The sequence below is a fragment of the Gossypium arboreum genome, chromosome 1, assembly GCF_025698485.1.
Source record: "Gossypium arboreum isolate Shixiya-1 chromosome 1, ASM2569848v2, whole genome shotgun sequence".
In the NCBI taxonomy this organism is placed as follows: domain Eukaryota; kingdom Viridiplantae; phylum Streptophyta; class Magnoliopsida; order Malvales; family Malvaceae; genus Gossypium; species Gossypium arboreum.
The window spans coordinates 9,384,289-9,405,035 of NC_069070.1; the positions used below are offsets into that span (position 1 = coordinate 9,384,289).

The window sequence follows — 20,747 nt, forward strand, 5'->3', positions numbered from 1 at the left end:
TATTTGATAGACAGAGTCATGAGTTAATGTTTTTGTTTTTTTGAAAATAAGCATAAAAGAGTAAGTAAGTATAAAGAGTTTAAATGATTCTAATGACATTGTTATGTTGATATATTTAAACCCCATTAGTGGTAACTGTTGATGAATGTATATATGCTCATGACTAGAATTATGAATGTAAAGGGTATGTGACTAATATGTGTATAAAGATTTTTCATGATGCTTAGATGGATTATACATGATAACTTGAAATTAACTTTATTGAGTTATGTTAAATTACTGGATTGATAAAGGAAATTCGGAGGAATACCTCGACTTATAAAAAGTAGGACCATTTCGGAGTTAAGTATAGTGAATATGCTTTTGAATAGATAATATGTAGAAAATATAAGCCTAGTATTATGACTCATTCACCTTTGAGACTTGAGTAAGTAGTAGTAGAGACTTTCGAAAAATTTTGTTTAGAATTTAAACTCAAAAGTTGAATGAGGTGTTAACTGAAGTACTATGTGCTTGTATGTATGTATGTATGTATGTATGTATGTATGTATGTATGTATGTATGTATATTTATGTGAAATTGTTCCTTATGTTTTGAGAAATCTCGAAGGAATGAAAGAAAAAATAATGGTTCTAATATGTTCTCGTGATACGGTTGATCTAGAATTGGAAATGGATAATGATTGGTTTATATATATGCATTTCGAATTCAATCTGGGATACTTGAAACTCGCAAAGGTGAGAGAATGGTTGACTATAAATAGAGTGATTGATTGATTAGTCCGTAATAGAATTCATTAGTTAAAAATTGACATCTAATACTAATAGGTACTGTTTTAGCCAATTTTGGCCTGGCCAACAAAATAATAAAACCCAAATTAAAAGTCCAAAATAAATGGCCCATTATAGATTAAAACCAAAAACAAATCAAAACCCTATTAGCCTATTACCTAAACTAACCCTAATAGCCCACTATCTTTATTTTTTCAGCAGCCACCAACCCTAGATGCCAAAACCTTCAGCCGTCGCTCAGCCCCCACGCGTGCTGCCGAACCCTTGGCCTCCCCTCGGCCACCACGCCCTTCTATCGCCTCTTCCATTCGTCGCATGGCTCCTACAACAGAATAAAAAAAACAGCAGCAAGCAGGCACGCGATAGACAGAGAAATAAATGGCAAAATAACAAAAGGCATGAAGTGAACAGTTTTTAGATTGGCTTTAAAAGCTAATATCTTTTCTTTGTAATTTTTTTACAGACATTTACAAGCAAGATTAATCAAAAAGAACAGAAGTTTCGAAAGGTGGATTTTTTATCTATTTTCGTCTCTACCTCTTTCATTTTTTATTTTTTTTCACAACAAAAAATCTTTCAAAATAAAGAAGGAAGAAATAAACTTACCTGAGTAGCCTCACGTCCTCCATCGTCGTGGTTGTTTCACCGGCGCCGAGGGCCTCACAGCTTTTTAAGGCTTGGCTAAAAGGACCAAAGTCCTCTTTATTCGTCTTTTTGTCACAAATAAAGGACTAGACCTTTAGATCCGGTCTGAACGGGACTAAAAGAACCGTTTTGCGACTCACCGACCACCATCTACGGTGGAGGAGCGGCGGTCCGGCGAGGATGGGTATATTACCCTAGCCAAATGGGAAAATTAGAAAAGAGAGAGAGAGGGAAGGAATGCTCTCTCTTGTTTTTTTTTAAACACTAGGGAAAAATGAAACAAACAAAAATTTGGGGCCTTTTATCAGGCTACAAAACGGTGCCGTTTAGAAAATGGGGGGTCCGCATGTTTCCCTTAAATGGGAAATTACCCGCTTTGGTCTCTCACCCTTTTCCTGATATTCGATTTAGTCCCGATTTCTTTTTTTTTTCTTTTTAAATCTAGCCCGATTATTTTATCCCCTCTCTGATTTGGTCCCTGATCTGGGCTAATGAAACGCGGCGTATAGACTTGGGACATTACTCCAGTTGGTCCTCGCAAGTCTCAGCGCGTTTCAATTTAGTCACTGGTGGCCCCTTTTTTTATTATTTCAAATTTATACCCTGAAATTTTGATTTGTTTTCATCTATATCCTAAATTCATTTAATTTATTCTCTTTACATCTATCTTAATTTGTTTAATATACTGTTTGTTCATATCATTATTGTTTGTTGTAACTCACTTTAATATGTTGTTTATTCTAAATATTACTTTATCTCAACTTACTTTATGTATGTATTATTTATTTTATAATCCTTACTTATCATATTTGTATATATATATATACCATCTATTTCAAGTTTCGTATGTTTGCTATTATTTCAAAACTGCTTTGCTATATACTTATTTCAAATTATATTACGTTGTTTATTCTTTAGTTATTATGTATTATGTATATCTAATAATCCTTTATATATTATATCTAAATCGTTATTATAAAGTATATTTATATTGTCTATTTTTAATTCTTTTATGTATCATATATTCTAAACTTCTTATTAATTACTTTTAAATTAACTTATATATTATTTATTTTAAAACTATTCATATATGTCATTCTTTAATTTGCTTTGTGTATTATTGATTTTAAAATGCTTTATACATTATTTATTTTAAACTTGTTTTATGTATTATTCATTTTAAATTGTTTTATTGTTTACTTTAATTTCTTTTCCTATATTATCAATTTCAAATTTTTATATGTATTATCTATTTTTATATACCATTTATTTTTAAAATTTTTTATCGTTACTTATTTTAAATTTCTCACTACATAATATTCATTTTAAACTTATTTTTATTATTTGTCTTAAATCACCTTACATATCATTTATTTTAAACCCTTTTTATATAAGTCATTTTGAATTATTATATATATGTTAATCACTTTACATTTGCTTTTTATTTATTTATTTTAAACCCTTTTTATATATTATTTTGAATAGCTTATTATTTTTAAGTTTATAGAATGTTTGTTCTTAAACTTCTTTTGTATAGATCACTTATTTTGAATTTCCTTATGTTTTTATCTTAAACTCTTTATACATTATTTATTCTTTATATACATATATTTATGTTAAGTTGTTTTATATATACTATGTATGTTATTTTTAAAAAAATTATTTTTACGTATTACTTATTTTAGACTTTGCGTTAATGGTTTTAAATTATTTTTATTATTTACTTTAAGTTGCTTTTATAGTATTTATCTTAAACCTTTTTCACGTATATTTTATATTTAAGATCATCTTATTATTTGATTTAAGTTGTTTCATACTATTGCTTCATTTCTATATTTATTAAGCTTAATGTTAAATACTGTATGTTGTGGAATTATTGCTATTGCATGTATGTAAATTTGCTTACTCACATTCATATTATTGCCATGCGCTTGTGGAATATTTTATGCGTGGATCCTTGTTCTATGTCGCACTATACTTCATTTCATATCATTACCTCAAATTAGACCCCAATACATTTATCCAATAAATCAACTTATTTTAATTTAACAAATACACGTCGTTTAAATATTGTATTCGCTACTATTCAAAAACAAAATTTTCCAAATAAGGCAATGTTATGCATTTTGAAATATCGAGGAGTTGTGCCCTAACTTACGGGGTTTCGATTTTCTCGTTGTTTCTAAATAGTTAAATATCCTTTTCGAGTTTTAAAACACATGAAATTCTCATTTAAATTAAAAGACGACCTTGTGCTCGGGAATTCATGGTATTGTGTCCTAACTTACGGGATGTGATACTTCGATACCTCGAGAATAAGGAAATCTTTAAACAATCGATTCAAGCTAATTCAAGAATTTTAAAATCAATATTAATAGAAAAGATCGTATTTCAAATCCATTCCCGATTTTCCATTTTCGACATTAAGACACTAACTAATCAATTCGGTACCAATTTTTGGGCGTGTCGAGGGTGCTAATCCTTCCTCGCACGTAACCGACTCCTGATCCCGTTCCCTTGAGTTTCGTAGACCAAAAACACTGTTTTAGTAAACTAAAATGTTTTATTAAAACAAAGGTGATCCGATCACACCTAACAAAGATTGGTGGCGACTCCCGTTTTAATTTTCGTTTTCAAAATCAAGTCGATCCCGTTTTCAAAAAAATGGTTACGAAAGGTACAAGTCGTATGTTTGACTCCCAAATGGCCTAGGAAAATAATACAATCTCATACTCTTCTCTTTTTTTTTTTGGGAAATTTTAAAGACGAAATTTCGAATTGTAACGACCTAATTTTTGTTGGAGTCGAAAATTTGATTTGAAGTTGGAATTTTCTTAAATCAAGATAATCCGAGTATTAAACTGAAAAAATTACAAGTTAATTATGAAAATTAGTATAACATTTATAAGGTGATTTATTCAATTAATTAAAGAAATATTACTGGAACTAAATTGTATAATGGTTAAAATTAATTGAAAGTGAATTAAATTAAAATAGGGGTTTAAATGACAATTGAACCAAGGGCTAAATAATAATTTAACTATTAAGTATGTCAAGTGACCTTGGTGAATCTTGGTTGTTGATAAATGGTGGCCTTTAATTGAGATTTAATTAATTAATTTAATTAATATTAATTATAAAAAAAAAATCATCCTCATCCTTTCCTTCTCCACGAAAAGAAAGAAGAGATTGGCATCCTTGAAGGTTAGAAAGATTTCTATCTTGATTGTTGTCAAATTCTTAGTTTAGTAAGATACATAAACAAAGCCCACTTGTTAGAATATGGTAAGAGTTGCCATAGATGGAAGCTTTTAAAAAAAAAAAAAAGATATTAAAAGCTCGGAGAATGCATGTTGCTGTTAAGGTGGTTCATGGAAAATCATATTAGAAAAATAGTGGAAGGTATTGAAACAAGCATGAATTAATTTGGTTGATATAGTTAATTATATAGTGAATTGAAGCTTGATACCATGTAAAGTTAGTAATTGAAATTGATTTAAGTGAGAAATATGTTAGTTGATTAAGTTTAAGTTATATAATTAATTAATTGTGTGTATTATTAAGGATCAAATTATAAAATTGAAAGTTGTTAGAAATAATTGATTTGAATTAATAGTTTGAGGTCCCTAGAATATAAATAGAAAGCCATATATAAATTCGATTGGGTAATTTGTAAAATACAAGAATTTCATATATTAGTGATATAAAGGACTCAATTGAAAAGTATGTAAATAAGTTAAATAACTCTTGGTTTATGCTACTATAAATTATTTCTAAGTTCTTATTTCGTTGAATAGCTGGTTGGTACAGTCAAGCATAAAATATACTTGAAATCTTTGAAATTATTGAAAGTTATTGTGCATATATAAGATTTTATACAAATGCTGATAATTGCTAATATATGTGTAAATGCATAGAATGAATTGAACTCATAGTTGATGGTGACCTAAAGCATGATATCATGATAATGTGACTACATATTCTTTGACATATAGTATGTGATGCTTTTTCTTTTTACTAAAAGAACTTAAAGACAACAAGATTATATTTTCTTATCCGTTTTCAAGAAAGATGAAAATTTTCCTCCGATAAACCTCGAACATAAAGTGGAGGTTCTTTGATGACCATCAACTCATTCAAACCACCTCCAATTGCCTTATTTAAACAGTTAGCAATTTTGTTATTATATCTCTGGATGTGTCTGAATTTGATACACTGATGATACTATGAAAATGAATATTGATTCGTGATATGATGGCAAATATATTAAATTGAATATTGATAATAACTAATGATAAAAATGTTTTGTTAAATGATGTTAGACATAATTCGTAGGGGTGAGCATTCGATCGAATTAAGTGAAAAAATTTCAAGTTAATCGAGTTGGCAAGTCCTATTTTATCATCCTAACTCAATTTGAAATTATTTCGAATCGTGTAGAGTGAAATAAAATTCGAGTTAAGTCGAATCGAGTGAAATTATTCGAGTTAAATTAAAAAACTAAACATGTCAAATTAAATCTTGTTACAGTCTAAGCAAAATAAAAAAAAAAAAGATACTTTAGTGTGATAAATTTGAATCATTAATTAACTTACTTAGGTCCCAACATTATTATTTTAGAAAATTTCTAAAATTTTAACTTTCTTTATATATTTCTTAGAATTTTTATAATTTTTAAAAATATAAATTTTGAAATTTTTATAAAAATTTGTGAAATTGAGAAGAGATGTGCATTCCCTGAAAGTGCACCACGTAATGAAATATTTGTGAAATTGGAAAATATACGCAAGAATGAGTGGATTTGAATATGTGGAAACTTGTGAAAGTATAGGCCCAAAATAACCTGAGGGTGCTATGAAAATAATGGATGCTGTGATATCAAATGACATGATATATGTATTTTAATTCTTGACATGTGAAAATTATAATGTTATACACTTGTTTATTATTTACTTCATTAATTATTGAATTTGAGTATTTTATACTCAACGTATAAATTTGTTTTTTTCGTACGTAAATTTAGATTAAATTTTGTTAAAAGTAAAGGATTCATTAAGTATACAAGATTTGATAACTCAGCTTAGATCAATTTCTTTTAGCTATAGATAATTAATGTCATATTTCTAAGTTCAATCATAGGATTTAATGTCAATTTGGGGCCTTCTGATATGTATCGGTAAATTGATGGATTTTAAGGTGTCTTAAAGCTCAACTTAGAGATATGATTATTATAGCCAATTGCATGGTTTAACTTGCTTTATTATTTCCTACTTGCACAACTATTAGATGCACTTGATGCCATTTTTGTGAATGGTTTAGATGTATTTTTACATGTTAAAATGATATATGTTAATGTGATACTATGTTGGCCTAGGTTAAATTTGCATTTGGAACTCATGGATTGTCATAAAATGTGCATTTTAGGTAAATGGATCATTGTGTGTTGAGACACCAAGAATAAAATGACCATTTCGTACTTTTTTAAGTTTGGGGTCTCAAGATATACATTGTTAGGTCTTGAGGCAATGGCTATATATCTAGAGACAAGGGAACTTTGAAATTAAAATAGTTTTGTCCTGCTCCATGTCTCGAGACAATAACCCATTTGTCTCAAAACATCCAAACACTAATGTAAATAGTTAAAATAGGGGAAGCATGTCTCGAGGCATGAGCCCCTATGTATCAAGACATATTGTACAATTTTATTAGATTGAGTTTAGATTCAAATTTTAATTCCAATTTAGACCTCGTATAACCCTGAGACTTGGAAAATATGGTCATTTAACATATATAGTGCTTGTTTATGGATATGAATGATGATTGCTTTGACGTGGATGATAATTACTTGATAAATTTGAGAAAATCATTGTGTTAATCAGAATTACTTCAGTAACGTAATGTGACATCTTGTATTTAGATCTGATGATTGGATCGGATATGGGGTGTCACAATTATAACCAATTGTAATTGAGTAAACATCATTAGGGGTGTGACTCCAAATAATAACATTTTCTCTCTATTGTTACATATGAAAATTACCATAATTCTTTTTGCATCTTCCTTAGAGAAAAGGTGCCTAAACAAGTCTTCATCCCAAAAAGAGAATTGTATCTCGTAAGGCTATTTGCCACCACATCATTGGGAAGGATGCCTTTATAATCTAACTTTTTTCCATCAAGTTCCCCCCACTCTATTTGTCCATCCAAACTCTAGCTCATTGCCTATTACCAATGCACCTATAGAAACTTGGAGGCAAATCTTTAAGAGTAGCCATAAGACATTTCCAAACGTAAGAAGGTTTATCAAATTCTTTAAAAAAAACGTTTGATGGGAAGTACTTAACCGAAAGAACTTTAAATTAGAAAGTGTCCTTATGATGTAACAATCTCCAAATTTGATTGCCTAAAAGAGCCAAGTTAAACAACTCAACACCATAGAAGCCCAATCCTTCCATCTCCTTGGTTGATGGATCATTTCCCAAGCCAACATTGCCCAACCCATGTCTTTGCCATTGTTGGACCACCGATATCTACAAATAGCACCAACAATGTCATTAATAATGCAATTAAACAACATAAACGTACTTTAGGTATAAGAGGAAGATCTTGAAGGATAGTTTTTTAAAAATCTCTTTCCCCCTTTTTATAAGAGCTACTTAGATTAGTCTTGGCCTTTGAAAGATTAGTACTTAGATTAGTTTGCATTTGATCCATGATCATTTTTAAAAAAAATTCTTCTTGCTCTTACCAACCACCAATTAGAGTCCCAAGTGAGGCTCGATTCTTTCACCACTCAAATGTCTAAATTGTTACTCAAAATGCTTATTTGCCTTAATCTTTGTATTAGGACGAAAGTAGTGCAAAGACTTGTCCAAGTTTACTTTTTGGCCTGAGCTCCTTCTAAAAGCTTCCAACAAATGCTTTTTCGCCTCATCCTCACACCTTTTATCGTAGATGAACATGATACTATCATTTGCAAAAAGGGAGGTGATTCATCATTGGTTTGTTTTGGCTGACAAATATGCCTTTTACTTTAACCTCCTCTGATACCTTTAATAACATCGTTGACAATCTCTACATGCACAATAGAAACAAATATAAAGATAGAGTAAGATCAGAAGCGATTCTAGGGGGGCTGGCATGGGCCCCGGCCCTACTAAAATAAAAAATTGCCATTTAGGCTCTTTAATTTTTTTTAAAAATTTTAAACTAGTAAAGGTAAAATTACACTTTAGCCTCTAAAAATTATAAAGATATAGACTATAAAAAATTAAAATTTCGTTCGACCCCCTAAAAAATTATAAAAATTTGATTTAATCCTCTAAAAATTATAAAGATATAGACTATAAAAAATTAAAATTTCGTTCGACCCCCTAAAAAATTGTTTTGGCTTCGCCCCTAAGTAAGATATTGCCTAACTATACAAAAATACCAAGGTATATATACATCACAATATTTAAAAAAGATATTGACTTATTTGATTGAATTAGCAAAAAGATGCTGACTTAGGAATACAAATTTCGAAAAAGCAAAAGGTTTAAAAATATCAAATTGTAATAAAGAAAAGAGACGTACCAAAAGAAAAAAAATAAAGAAAAGAGAATAAATCTATAAAAGGAAAGCATAGTATAGGGACCTTATGTAAAAATTTACCAATCGTTTCCTATTCTATTTATTTGACTATTTATTTTTCCAACTTCCAGTTTTGGACATTTACAAGCAAAGGGGCCACAGTAGTAGCAGCAAATTCCAACATTTTTGCATTTCTGAATTTTCAATTGTTTAGATTTTAGATCTCCTTTTACCGCGAATTATCAAAACCCTAGCTGGATCCGCCATCGCCACCGTGACCATAGCCCCCTTTTATTCTCTCTCTTTCAGGTTCGATCCACGCTAATGCTCATTTTATCCTGCGAAATTTATTTTGCTAACCATTTAGGCATTTACCATTACGCTAGCATTGCTTGATTTATCTATGTGCAGAGGGGGAGGTGATCGAGTGATCTATAAAAATGCAACACATTCCGTCTACGGTCGAGGAACAGTTGTTTTTGAAAGCGATCAAGGAAGAAAGTCCGTGGGAGAATTTGCCTAAACGGCTTCAAGCCAATCTTAATTCTAAAGAAGAATGGCACAGAAAGTTAGTTTGGATTCTGATGCTCACTTTTTGTTTTATTTTATTTAATTATTTAAAACTACAGTTATTAGGATCATTTGATTTTTAACTTTGAAGAAGTTCATTGTCTTGTTTTAGAGGACGGTTTAGGATCAATTTGACAAACAGAGCATATTTTAACGGTTACTTTGAAGAGGAAATACTTATTTTATGCTTAATATATCGATATGCTTAAATAGGTTAAGTAACGGGGGCTTCTGTTAAATAGTTCAGTGAAGCTAAGTAGAAATTTGAGCAGGCATTGCTCTTCTATATACATTGCAAGAAAAACATAATTGCAACTCGCGCAGAATAGAACTTGTGCATCTATGGTTTGGTTAATTGCTTTTATAGATCTTCCGAGCATAAAGGTGTTACCATGTTAGTAAAGAACTTGTTTTGTAATATTCATCTGTAATTTGGATGCTTTCTGGTATTTCTTTAAATAAAATTAAATTGGTTTGGGATGCTGACATGAAGTACCTCTACAGAATCTTAATACATTGTTGTTATCTCAGTTTTCACTTGCTATTTTGCAAATATCACTTCATTTTCTGTGTTAAGCTTGCACATAATGGTTTTTGGTTGGTTCTAAAAAACATTTTTAGTTTAGCCCCAGGTTGAACTGAAGTGCATCCTTATTTATCCTGATTGGTCTTTAAATGCTCATTTATTTATGTGCTTTTGGGATTAGTTTTCTATAGCTGGATGTTACCCAATTTTCTTCTTTTCATAACTCCATTTAGGATCATTGAGCATTGTATCAAGAAAAGGCTCCAATGGAACACTTCTTTTGCTCGTAAAGTATGTAAAGAAGGCGAATATTATGAGGACATGATGCGTTACTTGCGAAGGAATCTAGCGGTTCGTGCTAAAGAATGTTTTTCGAACTTTTTTTATTTCACTTTGTATGATTTATTTGTTATGTTTTTGGAATTTTTTTTCATATGGTGTGTTATTCTTGTTTCTCAATGATAAAGGAATACGTTTTTCAACTCTTGGTTTCAAACTCGAATAAAATTACCCTTTTGAAGTAGAAGCAAAACTATCTGATGTGGTTTAGGGGAGAAAACTGCAGTAAATAAATGAAACAAATAGGAAATAAGATGGAACTCTAGAAAACTTAGGGTTATAGGAAACCTTAGTTTTTTCTATTAATTCGAAGAAAATAATAAGAATAATAATATGGCTGCAAATATTTAACAGCCTATTTATACTAAAACTCTAACAATCCTATTAACCTTCTAGCAGACTATTTAAACACTAAGAGTCCTATCCTAATCACATAGAGTCTTATCCCATTCACATAGCTCATTAAATATTTAATATAATACAAATAAAAGTAAATAATTAAACTAATTTAGATTCTCCTGCATCACAATCGTAGTAAGAAACTGCCTTTTAGTGCATTGGAGCAATATTAGCTACATTTCTTGTCATGCCGAATGGGTTTCATTGCTTGACTGCTTGAATACATAATAAAAACTGTTTGCCTAAGTTGCAGTTTGTACAAGGTGTTGCATGACTCTGTGGTTCGGATTTTCCCCCTGATACATTTCTAGTGGTTCTTTGCAGCTCACTTTTTGAATTTCTAATTGTAGTTATTCCCTTACCACCTTGCGGAGTATGTTTGCCGTGTCATGAGGGTCTCTCCTTTCCGATATTACTGTGATATGATATTTGAGGTTATGAAAAATGGTAATTGCTCCCTCCTATTTGGTTTTCTCCCACAACCTCCTTTTTATGTAGTGTTCCATTGATGATGGACAAAAAAAAGTTTGGTTTTCAAAGATTTCATTTCATAATAACCTTATCATGAAATTATTGAATCCCATTATTGAACTGATAATTCCTAAATTCCTATATTCTTATAGTTTATGTAAGGATGGGTCTATTTTTATTGGCATAGAAGTTTATTATGTGCAAAAAGACTGATCTCTAGGGTGCTAAGGGGGAAAGAGACAAGATGATGCAACTGTAAAACTGTCCTATATTGTTGTGTAATTGAGCTTTATTTACTAGGTAACTGGAAATTTATAGATAGCATCAACTGTTTAGTACAGATTTCTTGGGTGGTTGAAAGTTGAAACTTAAAGCCATGCACTGATTACTGATGAAACAGTAGCAACTTAAAATCTGGACATGAATTAATTGCTAGACAAAACGCTACTCATGATGAAATGATTGCTTGAAGAATTGATCAGCTAGAGATGATTTAAATAAATTACATATGTAGTTGTCTCTTCTCTTCTCTTTGCCTCCAATTTTTATCCTTGTAGAAAGTAGCACCTAATTAAGAATGATAGTGGCTATTCAGTTGACCACATGTTTTTGACAGCTCTTGAAAGATTCCTTGTAATCTCAAAGAAGAAAAATATTAATATATGGCAGTTTGCAGTGTTGATTAATGCAATCTGTCTATAGGTTTCTTTTTAAATTAAATTATATATTTAAATTCATGTCTAATATGTCAACCTTGATTTTTAGTGTATTGATTTACTATTTATAATATGTTTGATTTGTTCTTATTGAAGTTTTATTTGGTTGGTTGTCCAATCCTATGGTATCGAGTGTTTACATTTTGTTTTGTATACAAATATGTGTGCATTTGGGCCAATTTTGTGCAGCATTGTCCTTTCAGCAATGGTTACTACTTTATGGATCAATGTTGGCTACATATTTAGATAGGTACTGACCATTTTCAGGCATTTCTTATTGTTGACAGAGCAACCATATGACAGTATACCAAATTTCAGTGCTGCTGATGCCTTGAGACTTACTGGAATAGGAAGAAATGAATTTATTGATATCATGAACAAATGCCGGTCTAAGGTACTTGATCAGATTTTTTTCTTACAAATTAATGTGTTTAACAGTGTTCCAGTGAGCACCATTGTGATTGTTTCTGCTTTTCCTTGCTCCTTTATCATATGCATGCATAAGTGATCCAAGTCAAATTGCATGCACGGATACAATGATTAATTCTCATCATAAAGCTTTGATAATTTGGCAGTTGTAACATGAGTCATTCTTTATTCTTCTTTCTGTAGGCAGATTTGCAAATTAATTTTTTTGGGCCGCACTATTTCATTGCCTTTATGTTTAAAGCAAAACTAGATTAGAGAATAGAACTTGAACCTCTTTTGTTACTCTTTACTTGAAAGCAACTGAGGCAATAATAACATTATCTTAAGCAGTGAACTGCTGCATGATTAAGTAAAAAATAGAGTTGTTCTGCAAACTGTCCAAGCTCCAATAATTCCCCTGTATATTTGGTTGTAGTTACTTTTGATTAACTTTTCGTTATTTTGGTCAAGTTGAGAGAAACCATTCTAATAGAAAAAATAATTTAAGTTGCTTGTGCTTACCTTGTAAACTCTTGATGGTACCATTTACTCTACATTATGCAAACTGATCATACTTATAAATCCAGTATGGTACCTTTGTTATCATCTTACCTATTGTTTACTTCTCTGGAGCTATCCAGAAAATTATGTGGAAGCTCAACAAGTCGATTGCAAAAGAGTTGTTACCTACCCAACCTGTGGACTTCCCAATTGAACCTTGGTGGGGAATTTGTCTTGTTAACTTTACTCTAGAAGAGTTTAAGGTAAGGTTTCTGACGACCCTTTGTCTTATTATCTAAAGAGTGTCATTAGATTAGCTCGATATTGTACCCTGTTCAGATGCTTATACTTGTTTTTTTTTTTTGGTATAATTTGCATCCTCACAGTTCTTTGTTTCTTGTATAGAAACTTTCAGAAGAAGAAATGGCAACAATAGATAAAATCTGCAAAGAAGAAGCTAATGCATTTATCCTGTTTGATCCTGACATTGTAAAAGGTCTTTATCGACGGGGGTTGGTCTATTTTGATGTTCCTGTCTATCCAGATGACCGGTTTAAAGGTTAGCTTTTTGCTTTAAGACTTTATTATAAACTAGAAACTCTAAATTCATTGATCTTTACCTCTTCACTAAACTAATCAAAATTTCCCGTGCTTTCGGTTGCAACCAGTAAAAATAGATTTACTCTTCTGCTAATTACTCAAAGTTTATCATTTATGCATGAGCATTAGGAACAAACATGAGTATTTTCTTTTTGAATTAATATTCTCTGAAGCATGGAGTAGGTGACTGACCATTGAAGTTGGCTTTTCTTCTACAATCACAAACTATTTACATCAATTGTGAGAATCTTCTTCAACCCAAAAAAAAAAAAAAATCTTCGCTTTGAAACTGCATTTGGTTCAGGAAGATATACTTAGTGCCATTACTCCTTGTCTTTATAATTTAGGATTGCTCTGACAAGTCCTTTTAGCACCTTTTTCCCCAGCAGTTTTGATTTGATGTTAAAATCTCTTCGTGTTTGGTTTTCATTCTGGTATCTTTGTGAGTGTTAGCTGGTGCTAATTTGAAAACTGAAGTATGCATTGTTTGGGCCTGAAGATCTGAAGTATACTCAGTACTCTGTCTTATTTTATTGATTAACCTTATCGAAAAGGAATATCCTACCTAACTTTCAGGTTAAATTCTACATCCCCACCCCCCCCCCAAAAAAAAAAAAAAAAATTGTACAAGCAGAGCAGTCCTCATGTGCTTGTTCGCCCTTCTTCCTTAATCCTTACCATGGCAAGTATTTTTAAGATAATAAAGAAATTCCATTGGAATAGAAAGAAGGAAGAGACACCCTTGGCAAACCCTAACCACTTGAAAATTCATTTCCATATGTACTTCCATTCTGAGTCAATAGATAGATTATTTGACACATACTATTGCAGGATTAGCGGTGTTTATTTTTAATTTCTTTTTCTTTAAGATGCTCTGTCTAGTTAGTTGTTTACATAGCAAGCTCTCTAGTGTTTACTTTCTATGGATCTTCCTGTCGCTTAAATGTGTTCTGAATTTGGTGATTGAATGATAAGGTACTTGACCACCTATGTTTGAGTCCTTTTTGGGTTTGTAAATCAAGTTATTAATACTATTTTAATTCAGTTTCTAAGCTTGAAGGATTCATTTCAAACAAGGAGCAGTCCTATGAGGATCCTATTGAGGAGTAAGTTATTCTTTGATCTTTGGGTCATTTTCAATGTCCGTTATTAGCAGTGTAACTTGGAATTTTAATGCTAGTAGCTGCACTCGTCAGGTTGCTCTATGCAGTTTTTGTTGTATCAAGTGAGAATGCTACTGTTGCGGAACTGGCATCAACCTTACAAGCGGATCTTAGTCAACTGCAGGCTGCTGCATCTTTTGTTTGTCGCTTGGGATGGGCTACAAAAGTAATTGATCCTTCATCTGTGCTTCAAGAAAATACAAGCGTACCGCCTCATGGTGTCAGCCTTGCAGATGAAGAAGAAACTTCTCACCGTAGTTCAACCTCTGCAAATGTGTCCACCGATGGTGAGGCTGCTCAACAAGGAGATGTTTGGGGGACAGAAAACCATGGGCCTCGTTCTAGCGATACTAGGGTTGCTTTTGTTGTTGATGCTAATATAACATCTTATCTTATGATGGGCTCTGTTTCACCAGGTTAGTTTCTTTTTCTCTTTACCCTTTTGAATGTCTAGTTTATATGTCCCAGTCCCAGATATAATTTTTCTATTGGACATCGTAACCATAAATGCAGACTAAGAATGTTCTAAATAAACTCAATTTTCTAACCTTTATTGAAGGGTTATTGTATTTATTTATTTTTTGTTTTAAACAGCCCATCATCTATCTAGAGTAGAGAAGGTGCTCCAAGATAGGCCAAAAGAAACTAACTGTTATTCCATAGTGGTAGCATTAGGGGGAAGGAACTAGACATACTCCAGTGATTCTAGTTTGCATTGAAAATAAAACAGCCCAACATCTAGAGTAGAGAAGGTAATCCAAGCTAGGGTAATTCTAGTTTGCCTGTGATGATGTTTATTGAAACTAGTTTTCCTTTTTTAAATAACCCAACATCTATTTAGAGTAGAGAACGTGCTCCAAGCTAGGCCAAGAGGAACTAACTGTTATTCCATGGTGATGGCATTAGGGGGGAGGAATGGACACATTCCTGTTATTCTAGTTTTTATGTGATGATGATTAGACTAGTTACAGTATTTGTCTTTTATGTTTTTTAGTCATTCTAGATTGAATATGCTTACTGTTTCCTCTTCTTTGACGTAATTTGTATGCCCCCTTACTGGGTTTTTTGCAGGATTGAAATCTCACGCTGTGACGCTATATGAAGCTGGGAAATTAGGCCATGCTAGCATCGCGGATCTTTGCAAAGACTTGAGCACATTGGAGGGAGCAAAATTTGAGGGGGAGTTGCAGGAATTTGCTAACCATGCATTTAGTCTTCGTTGTGTCCTGGAGTGTCTACTATCAGGTGGTGTTGCCACTGATAATAGATTTGTGAAAATGGCTGATAGAATGGGAGTGTCAGCTTCAGGTTATGATGAGTCTACCATGATAGCCGACATTTCACTGATGGATGTATCAGATCAATCTGCTGCTAATGAAACTGAAGTAAACATTAACGGTACCGATAATTTAGAAACATCACAGGAAGATTCTGTTCTGGATGACTCTGTTGTACCTGAAACTGCTGGTGATGACAGATCTGTTACCATATCACAAGATGGCAAGCCCTCGAGTGAGGTTTCCAAGTCAGATCTGAATGTCCAGAATGATGAGAAAATGATACGGATGGAAGTGACTGACATGGGAAAAGGAACTTCGAGGAAGAAAAAGAAATACCGATTGGATATCCTCCGCTGTGAAAGCTTGGCTGCTTTGCCAAAGGCAACCTTAGATCGGTTATTTCTTCGTGACTATGATATTATTGTGTCTATGATTCCTCTTCCACATTCATCTGTTCTTCCACGAACAGGTCCTATTCATTTTGGTCCTCCCTCTCACTCATCTATGACACCATGGATGAAATTGGTGCTATATTCAACAGTGGCCAGTGGACCTGTATCAGTTGTTCTGATGAAAGGACAATGTCTACGCTTGTTGCCTGCACCATTAGCTGGTTGTGAGAAAGCCCTTGTATGGTCTTGGGATGATTCAACAATTGGAGGCTTAGGTGGAAAGTTTGAAGGAAATTTAGTTAAGGGAAGCGTACTTTTACACTGTTTGAATTCTCTTCTCAAATATTCTGCTGTAATAGTGCAGCCCTTCAGCAGATATGACCTCGATGGTTCTGGAAAAGTTGTTACACTTGACATACCCTTGCCCCTTAAGAATTCTGATGGCTCAGTTGCTCATGTGGGGGATGAGCTAGGACTATGTGTGGCCGAACGTTCAAAATTAAATGATCTATTAACTAATTTGGCTGACCAGATACAGTTGTGGACAGTCGGTTACATTCGAGTGCTAAGACTATTTAAAGAAAGAGATATGGATCATTTTGGCCCGGATAAAGAGATATATGAATGGGTTCCATTGACTGTTGAATTTGGGATGCCACTTTTCAACCCTAAGTTATGCAAGAGTATATGTGAAAGGATTGTCTCGTCTGAGTTACTTCAATCAGACTCACTTACTGAGCATCATGATTCAATGCAAAGCATACGTAGAATGTTGCGTGAGGTTTGTGCAGAGTATCAGGCAACAGGTCCTGCGGCAAAACTTTTGTACCAAAAGGAGCAGCAAAAGGATCATCCGAAGGACACAAAACAATCAAAGAAACTCATGAACTATGCTAGTGGGAAGTGGAACCCACTGCTAGATCCTTCTTCTCCCATTTCTGGGATGTCTAGTGAGCGTCAAAGATTAAAACTTGCCAGTCGCCAGCATTGTCGGACTGAAGTTTTGAGCTTTGATGGTAGCATTCTTAGGTCTGCCAAATCAGTATACTTGCCTTTTTTTTCTGTTGTAATGTTTTATTCTCATTTTAGTTTTTGGTTGTGCATTATTTATTCATATTGTTAAATGATATTTGCAGAGCATATGCCCTAGCCCCTGCATATGAAGCTGCCACAAGACCTGTTGAAGATTCCACCTCAGCAACCACAACAAAAGTTGATTCTGATGAAACTGACAGCAACGAAGTAATCCTTCCTGGCGTGAACCTTATTTTTGATGGTGCTGAGTTGCATCCCTTTGATATAGCTGCTTGCCTGCAGGCTCGCCAGCCAATTTCCTTAATCGCCGAGGCAGCTGCAGCCTCCTCATCTTTTGCAGTTAAATAGTTCTTATGAATATGAGAAGTGTGGATTGAATGTCTTGTCGGTATATTGACAAATGGAAGTTATTTTGTCCTTCATACTGCATTATTCTGGTTGTCTGCTTCATCTGCGTCATCTTTGATATCATTCTATGGATCTGAGCTGGCAGTTCCATTGAAGGTAATTATCATGGTCTTTTTCCCCTTGATAACATCATAAATATTTGTTTCATTGCTTTCATATGTTTCTAGTTATATTTTCAATTATCTGGTATATTAGCAGCCCCTTAGCTGTCTGAGGACTGCTATTGGTTTGGTGTAGAATGCGAAGCAGCTAATTGAGGGTTAACTCATTACCTTATAGTATCTACGGGGCTTCACTATAATAGTTTATATATTTAGGGTTTATTTGGTATTTTAAATTTATATCAGGGTTTAGGATCTTAGTTTTTATGTCTTGTTTTGAGTTCAATTCTTTTAGGATGAGCAATGACTTGCATGGAATCTTACATAAATCAATTAACTCTTTCTACCGTGATAGAGAATATAATGTTTTAGCGCTGTTGCTATTGTCAACTATTTGATGCTTAGATTTCGAATTTAAAACTGTGCCCCATCTGCTTCAGTTGATGTTATTGTAAGGCAGGGTAGTGTTATAAAGCCAATGAGGCCTTGGCTTAGTAGCAATGAAGAGGCCTTCCGAAACGTGAGATTCCAAGTTCAAATTCCACCATGTGTGGGTACAATTCAAATTTATTCTGGTGAACTAATTGTTGAGTTAATTATTCAATTTAGTGCTATTCAATTTAGTGCTTAAAATGATATATTCTAATAGTTGTTAAAAAAAAAAAAAAAACCACCCTTAAAGAGTGGCTCTTCGAAGGTTAAAAGGAAAACTAGGTATGAAGTTTAGGTGTATTTCCATTATACAAGTTTTCCCCATTTCCTTGACTATGAATCCTAGTGGCAGTGCGTAGCTTTTGCTGCCCTACATCAATGAAATAAGATCCAACAAGTGCCTGATTATTATTTTATGTTTACTGGCATAAATGCAGATACTATATCTACATTGCTTGAAGGCTGCTTCCAGATTGCTTTTTTTTTTTTTTGGGGGGGGTGGGGTAAGTGCATGTATTGTGAAAGAAAAGAGAATGCTTGTTTGTGATATCTGAGTTGATTACTTAAATGTAAACCCCTTTTTCATTGTTGCTTATTGGGTGCAGTAAGAGATAGAAACTATATTTTATATGATATACTTTACATATATATATATAAATATAGGAATACAATTTAAGTTTGTTTTCTGTATTGAGAATTGTAAACAGTTTCAGTTTTCTGTCAGTTAATACATTTCAATATTTTTATTTCAAAATTCTCTCTTGCTTTGAGCTTTATATGTCTCACGCTGAATCTTTCGTTTCTTTTTAATTTTTTTCTCTGTTTTAGATGTGTGAATATTTTCTTTTAAAAAGGAAAATGCATTTGCTTCTTTTTTTTTTTATGCTTTGGTTTTTTATGGTTTAAGTTTTGTGTAGCCTTTCGAATTTCCAGAAGAAAATTTAAGAAGAGAAGAGAGAAATTTCAGAAGGGAACAAGAAGAAGAATAGTGAATTCTCCAATTTCATAACTGTCTCGTTGTCCTTGTTCTCCTAATAAATGAGAGAATAACAACCCTTAACAGCCTGGCAATGGTTACTTAAAACGGTGCGTTTTGTGCGAAAAAACCCTTAACAGCCTGGCAACGGTTACTTAAAACGGTGCGTTTTGTGCAAACAAACTAAGCCAAAACGTGCTATTTCATTAAACGATTCCAACCCATCCTTTAACGTAGCGTTTCGTTATTACAATTAAAACAAAAATTAAAATGAATAATGAACATAACGGCCATGCAAAACCATGCAACCCACGTAAGTAATAGAAGCAAAAACGATCTATAACAAGTATCCCCAATCGGAAGAAGATCCTTGTCCTCAAGGATCAAAGTGCTGATAACAGCGAAGAAGATCATTCCAATCCTCTCAGCTCGAATCTTTGTGAAAAGTGTCTACTCGTGCAATAAGAACTTCAGTAGCAACAACATTACCCCTTTTGATCATCCGTCGATCCAAAATTCAAACTAGTTCCTTGAGGAGGGGACCATCAGCAGAAGTGATTGGAAGAAGGGACGAGGTCACCGCAATTCCAACATGTTTCTTGAGTTGGAAGACGTGGAACGTAGAATAAATTCAAGCAGCGACAGGTAAGGTTAACTTGTAAGCAACAGTGCCAACATGAGCTTCCACTGGAAAGGGTCCAAAATAGCGAGGACTCAGCTTCTGATTCTTAAACTTTTCAACAAGTGCTAGCGACAGGGCTACAGTTTCACATATACCAAGTCACCAACAGCAAATTCACGGTCAGAACGTTTCTGATCAACAATTTGTTTCATCTGATCTTGTTTAAATGAAAACGAAAGAGCTCATGAATACCTATCTGTTCAAAAGGCACTTATCCATCGCAGCAACTCAAGAGACCCCGACAAGATAAGGTAGATGGATGGGTGGCTCCTACCCATAGAAAGCTTTAAACGGGGTCATATATATGGCAGTCTGATAGGTGGTATTATACCACTATTCAGCCAAAGGAAGCCAAGTGGCCCACTCAGAGGGTTTCTCACCAAACGTATAGCACAAATAGACCTCCAAATATTTGTTCAGAGCCTCAGTTTGCGCATTGGTCTGTGGAGATAGGTTGTAGAAAGACACAATTGAGTACCTAAGTGTTTGAACAGTTCCTGCCAGAAGTTACTCAGGAAGACCTTGTCACGATCGAAAACGATCGACTTAGGAGGCCCATGAAGCTTGTAAATGTGCTGCAAAAACTCAAAGGCGACAGAAGCGACAATAAAGGAATGACTTAATGCAAGGAAGTGACCATATTTGGTCAAGCAATCCACCACCACGAATATAGTATTCTTCCCTTTGGAAAGTGGTAACCCCTCCACAAAGTCCAAACAAATATCAGCCCAGGCTTTCTCA

General features: G+C 33.3%; 1 protein-coding gene across 3 annotated transcripts; it reads left to right on the plus strand.

The window, feature by feature from the left end:
- The first annotated feature begins 9,065 nt into the window (after positions 1–9,065).
- Positions 9,066–19,102, plus strand: LOC108483477 (uncharacterized). 3 transcript variants are annotated; one of them, XR_008281652.1, is made up of 12 exons: positions 9,066–9,316; positions 9,419–9,575; positions 10,337–10,454; positions 11,192–11,288; positions 12,316–12,422; positions 13,078–13,200; positions 13,343–13,496; positions 14,583–14,643; positions 14,734–15,116; positions 15,772–17,401; positions 17,509–17,911; positions 18,786–19,102. XR_008281652.1 is itself a non-coding variant. In XM_017786907.2 (11 exons), the coding sequence occupies exons 2-11, from the start codon at positions 9,448–9,450 to the stop codon at positions 17,753–17,755; spliced, it is 3,048 nt and encodes a 1,015-aa protein (XP_017642396.1). In that variant the 5' UTR covers positions 9,066–9,316; positions 9,419–9,447; the 3' UTR covers positions 17,756–19,102. The 3 variants fall into 3 exon arrangements, 2 of the variants coding, with proteins under 2 accessions (XP_017642396.1, XP_052883097.1); XM_017786907.2 differs by having other exon boundaries at positions 17,509–19,102; XM_053027137.1 differs by lacking the exons at positions 9,066–9,316; positions 9,419–9,575; positions 11,192–11,288; positions 18,786–19,102 and having other exon boundaries at positions 10,361–10,454; positions 17,509–18,116.
- The last annotated feature ends 1,645 nt before the right edge of the window (positions 19,103–20,747 follow it).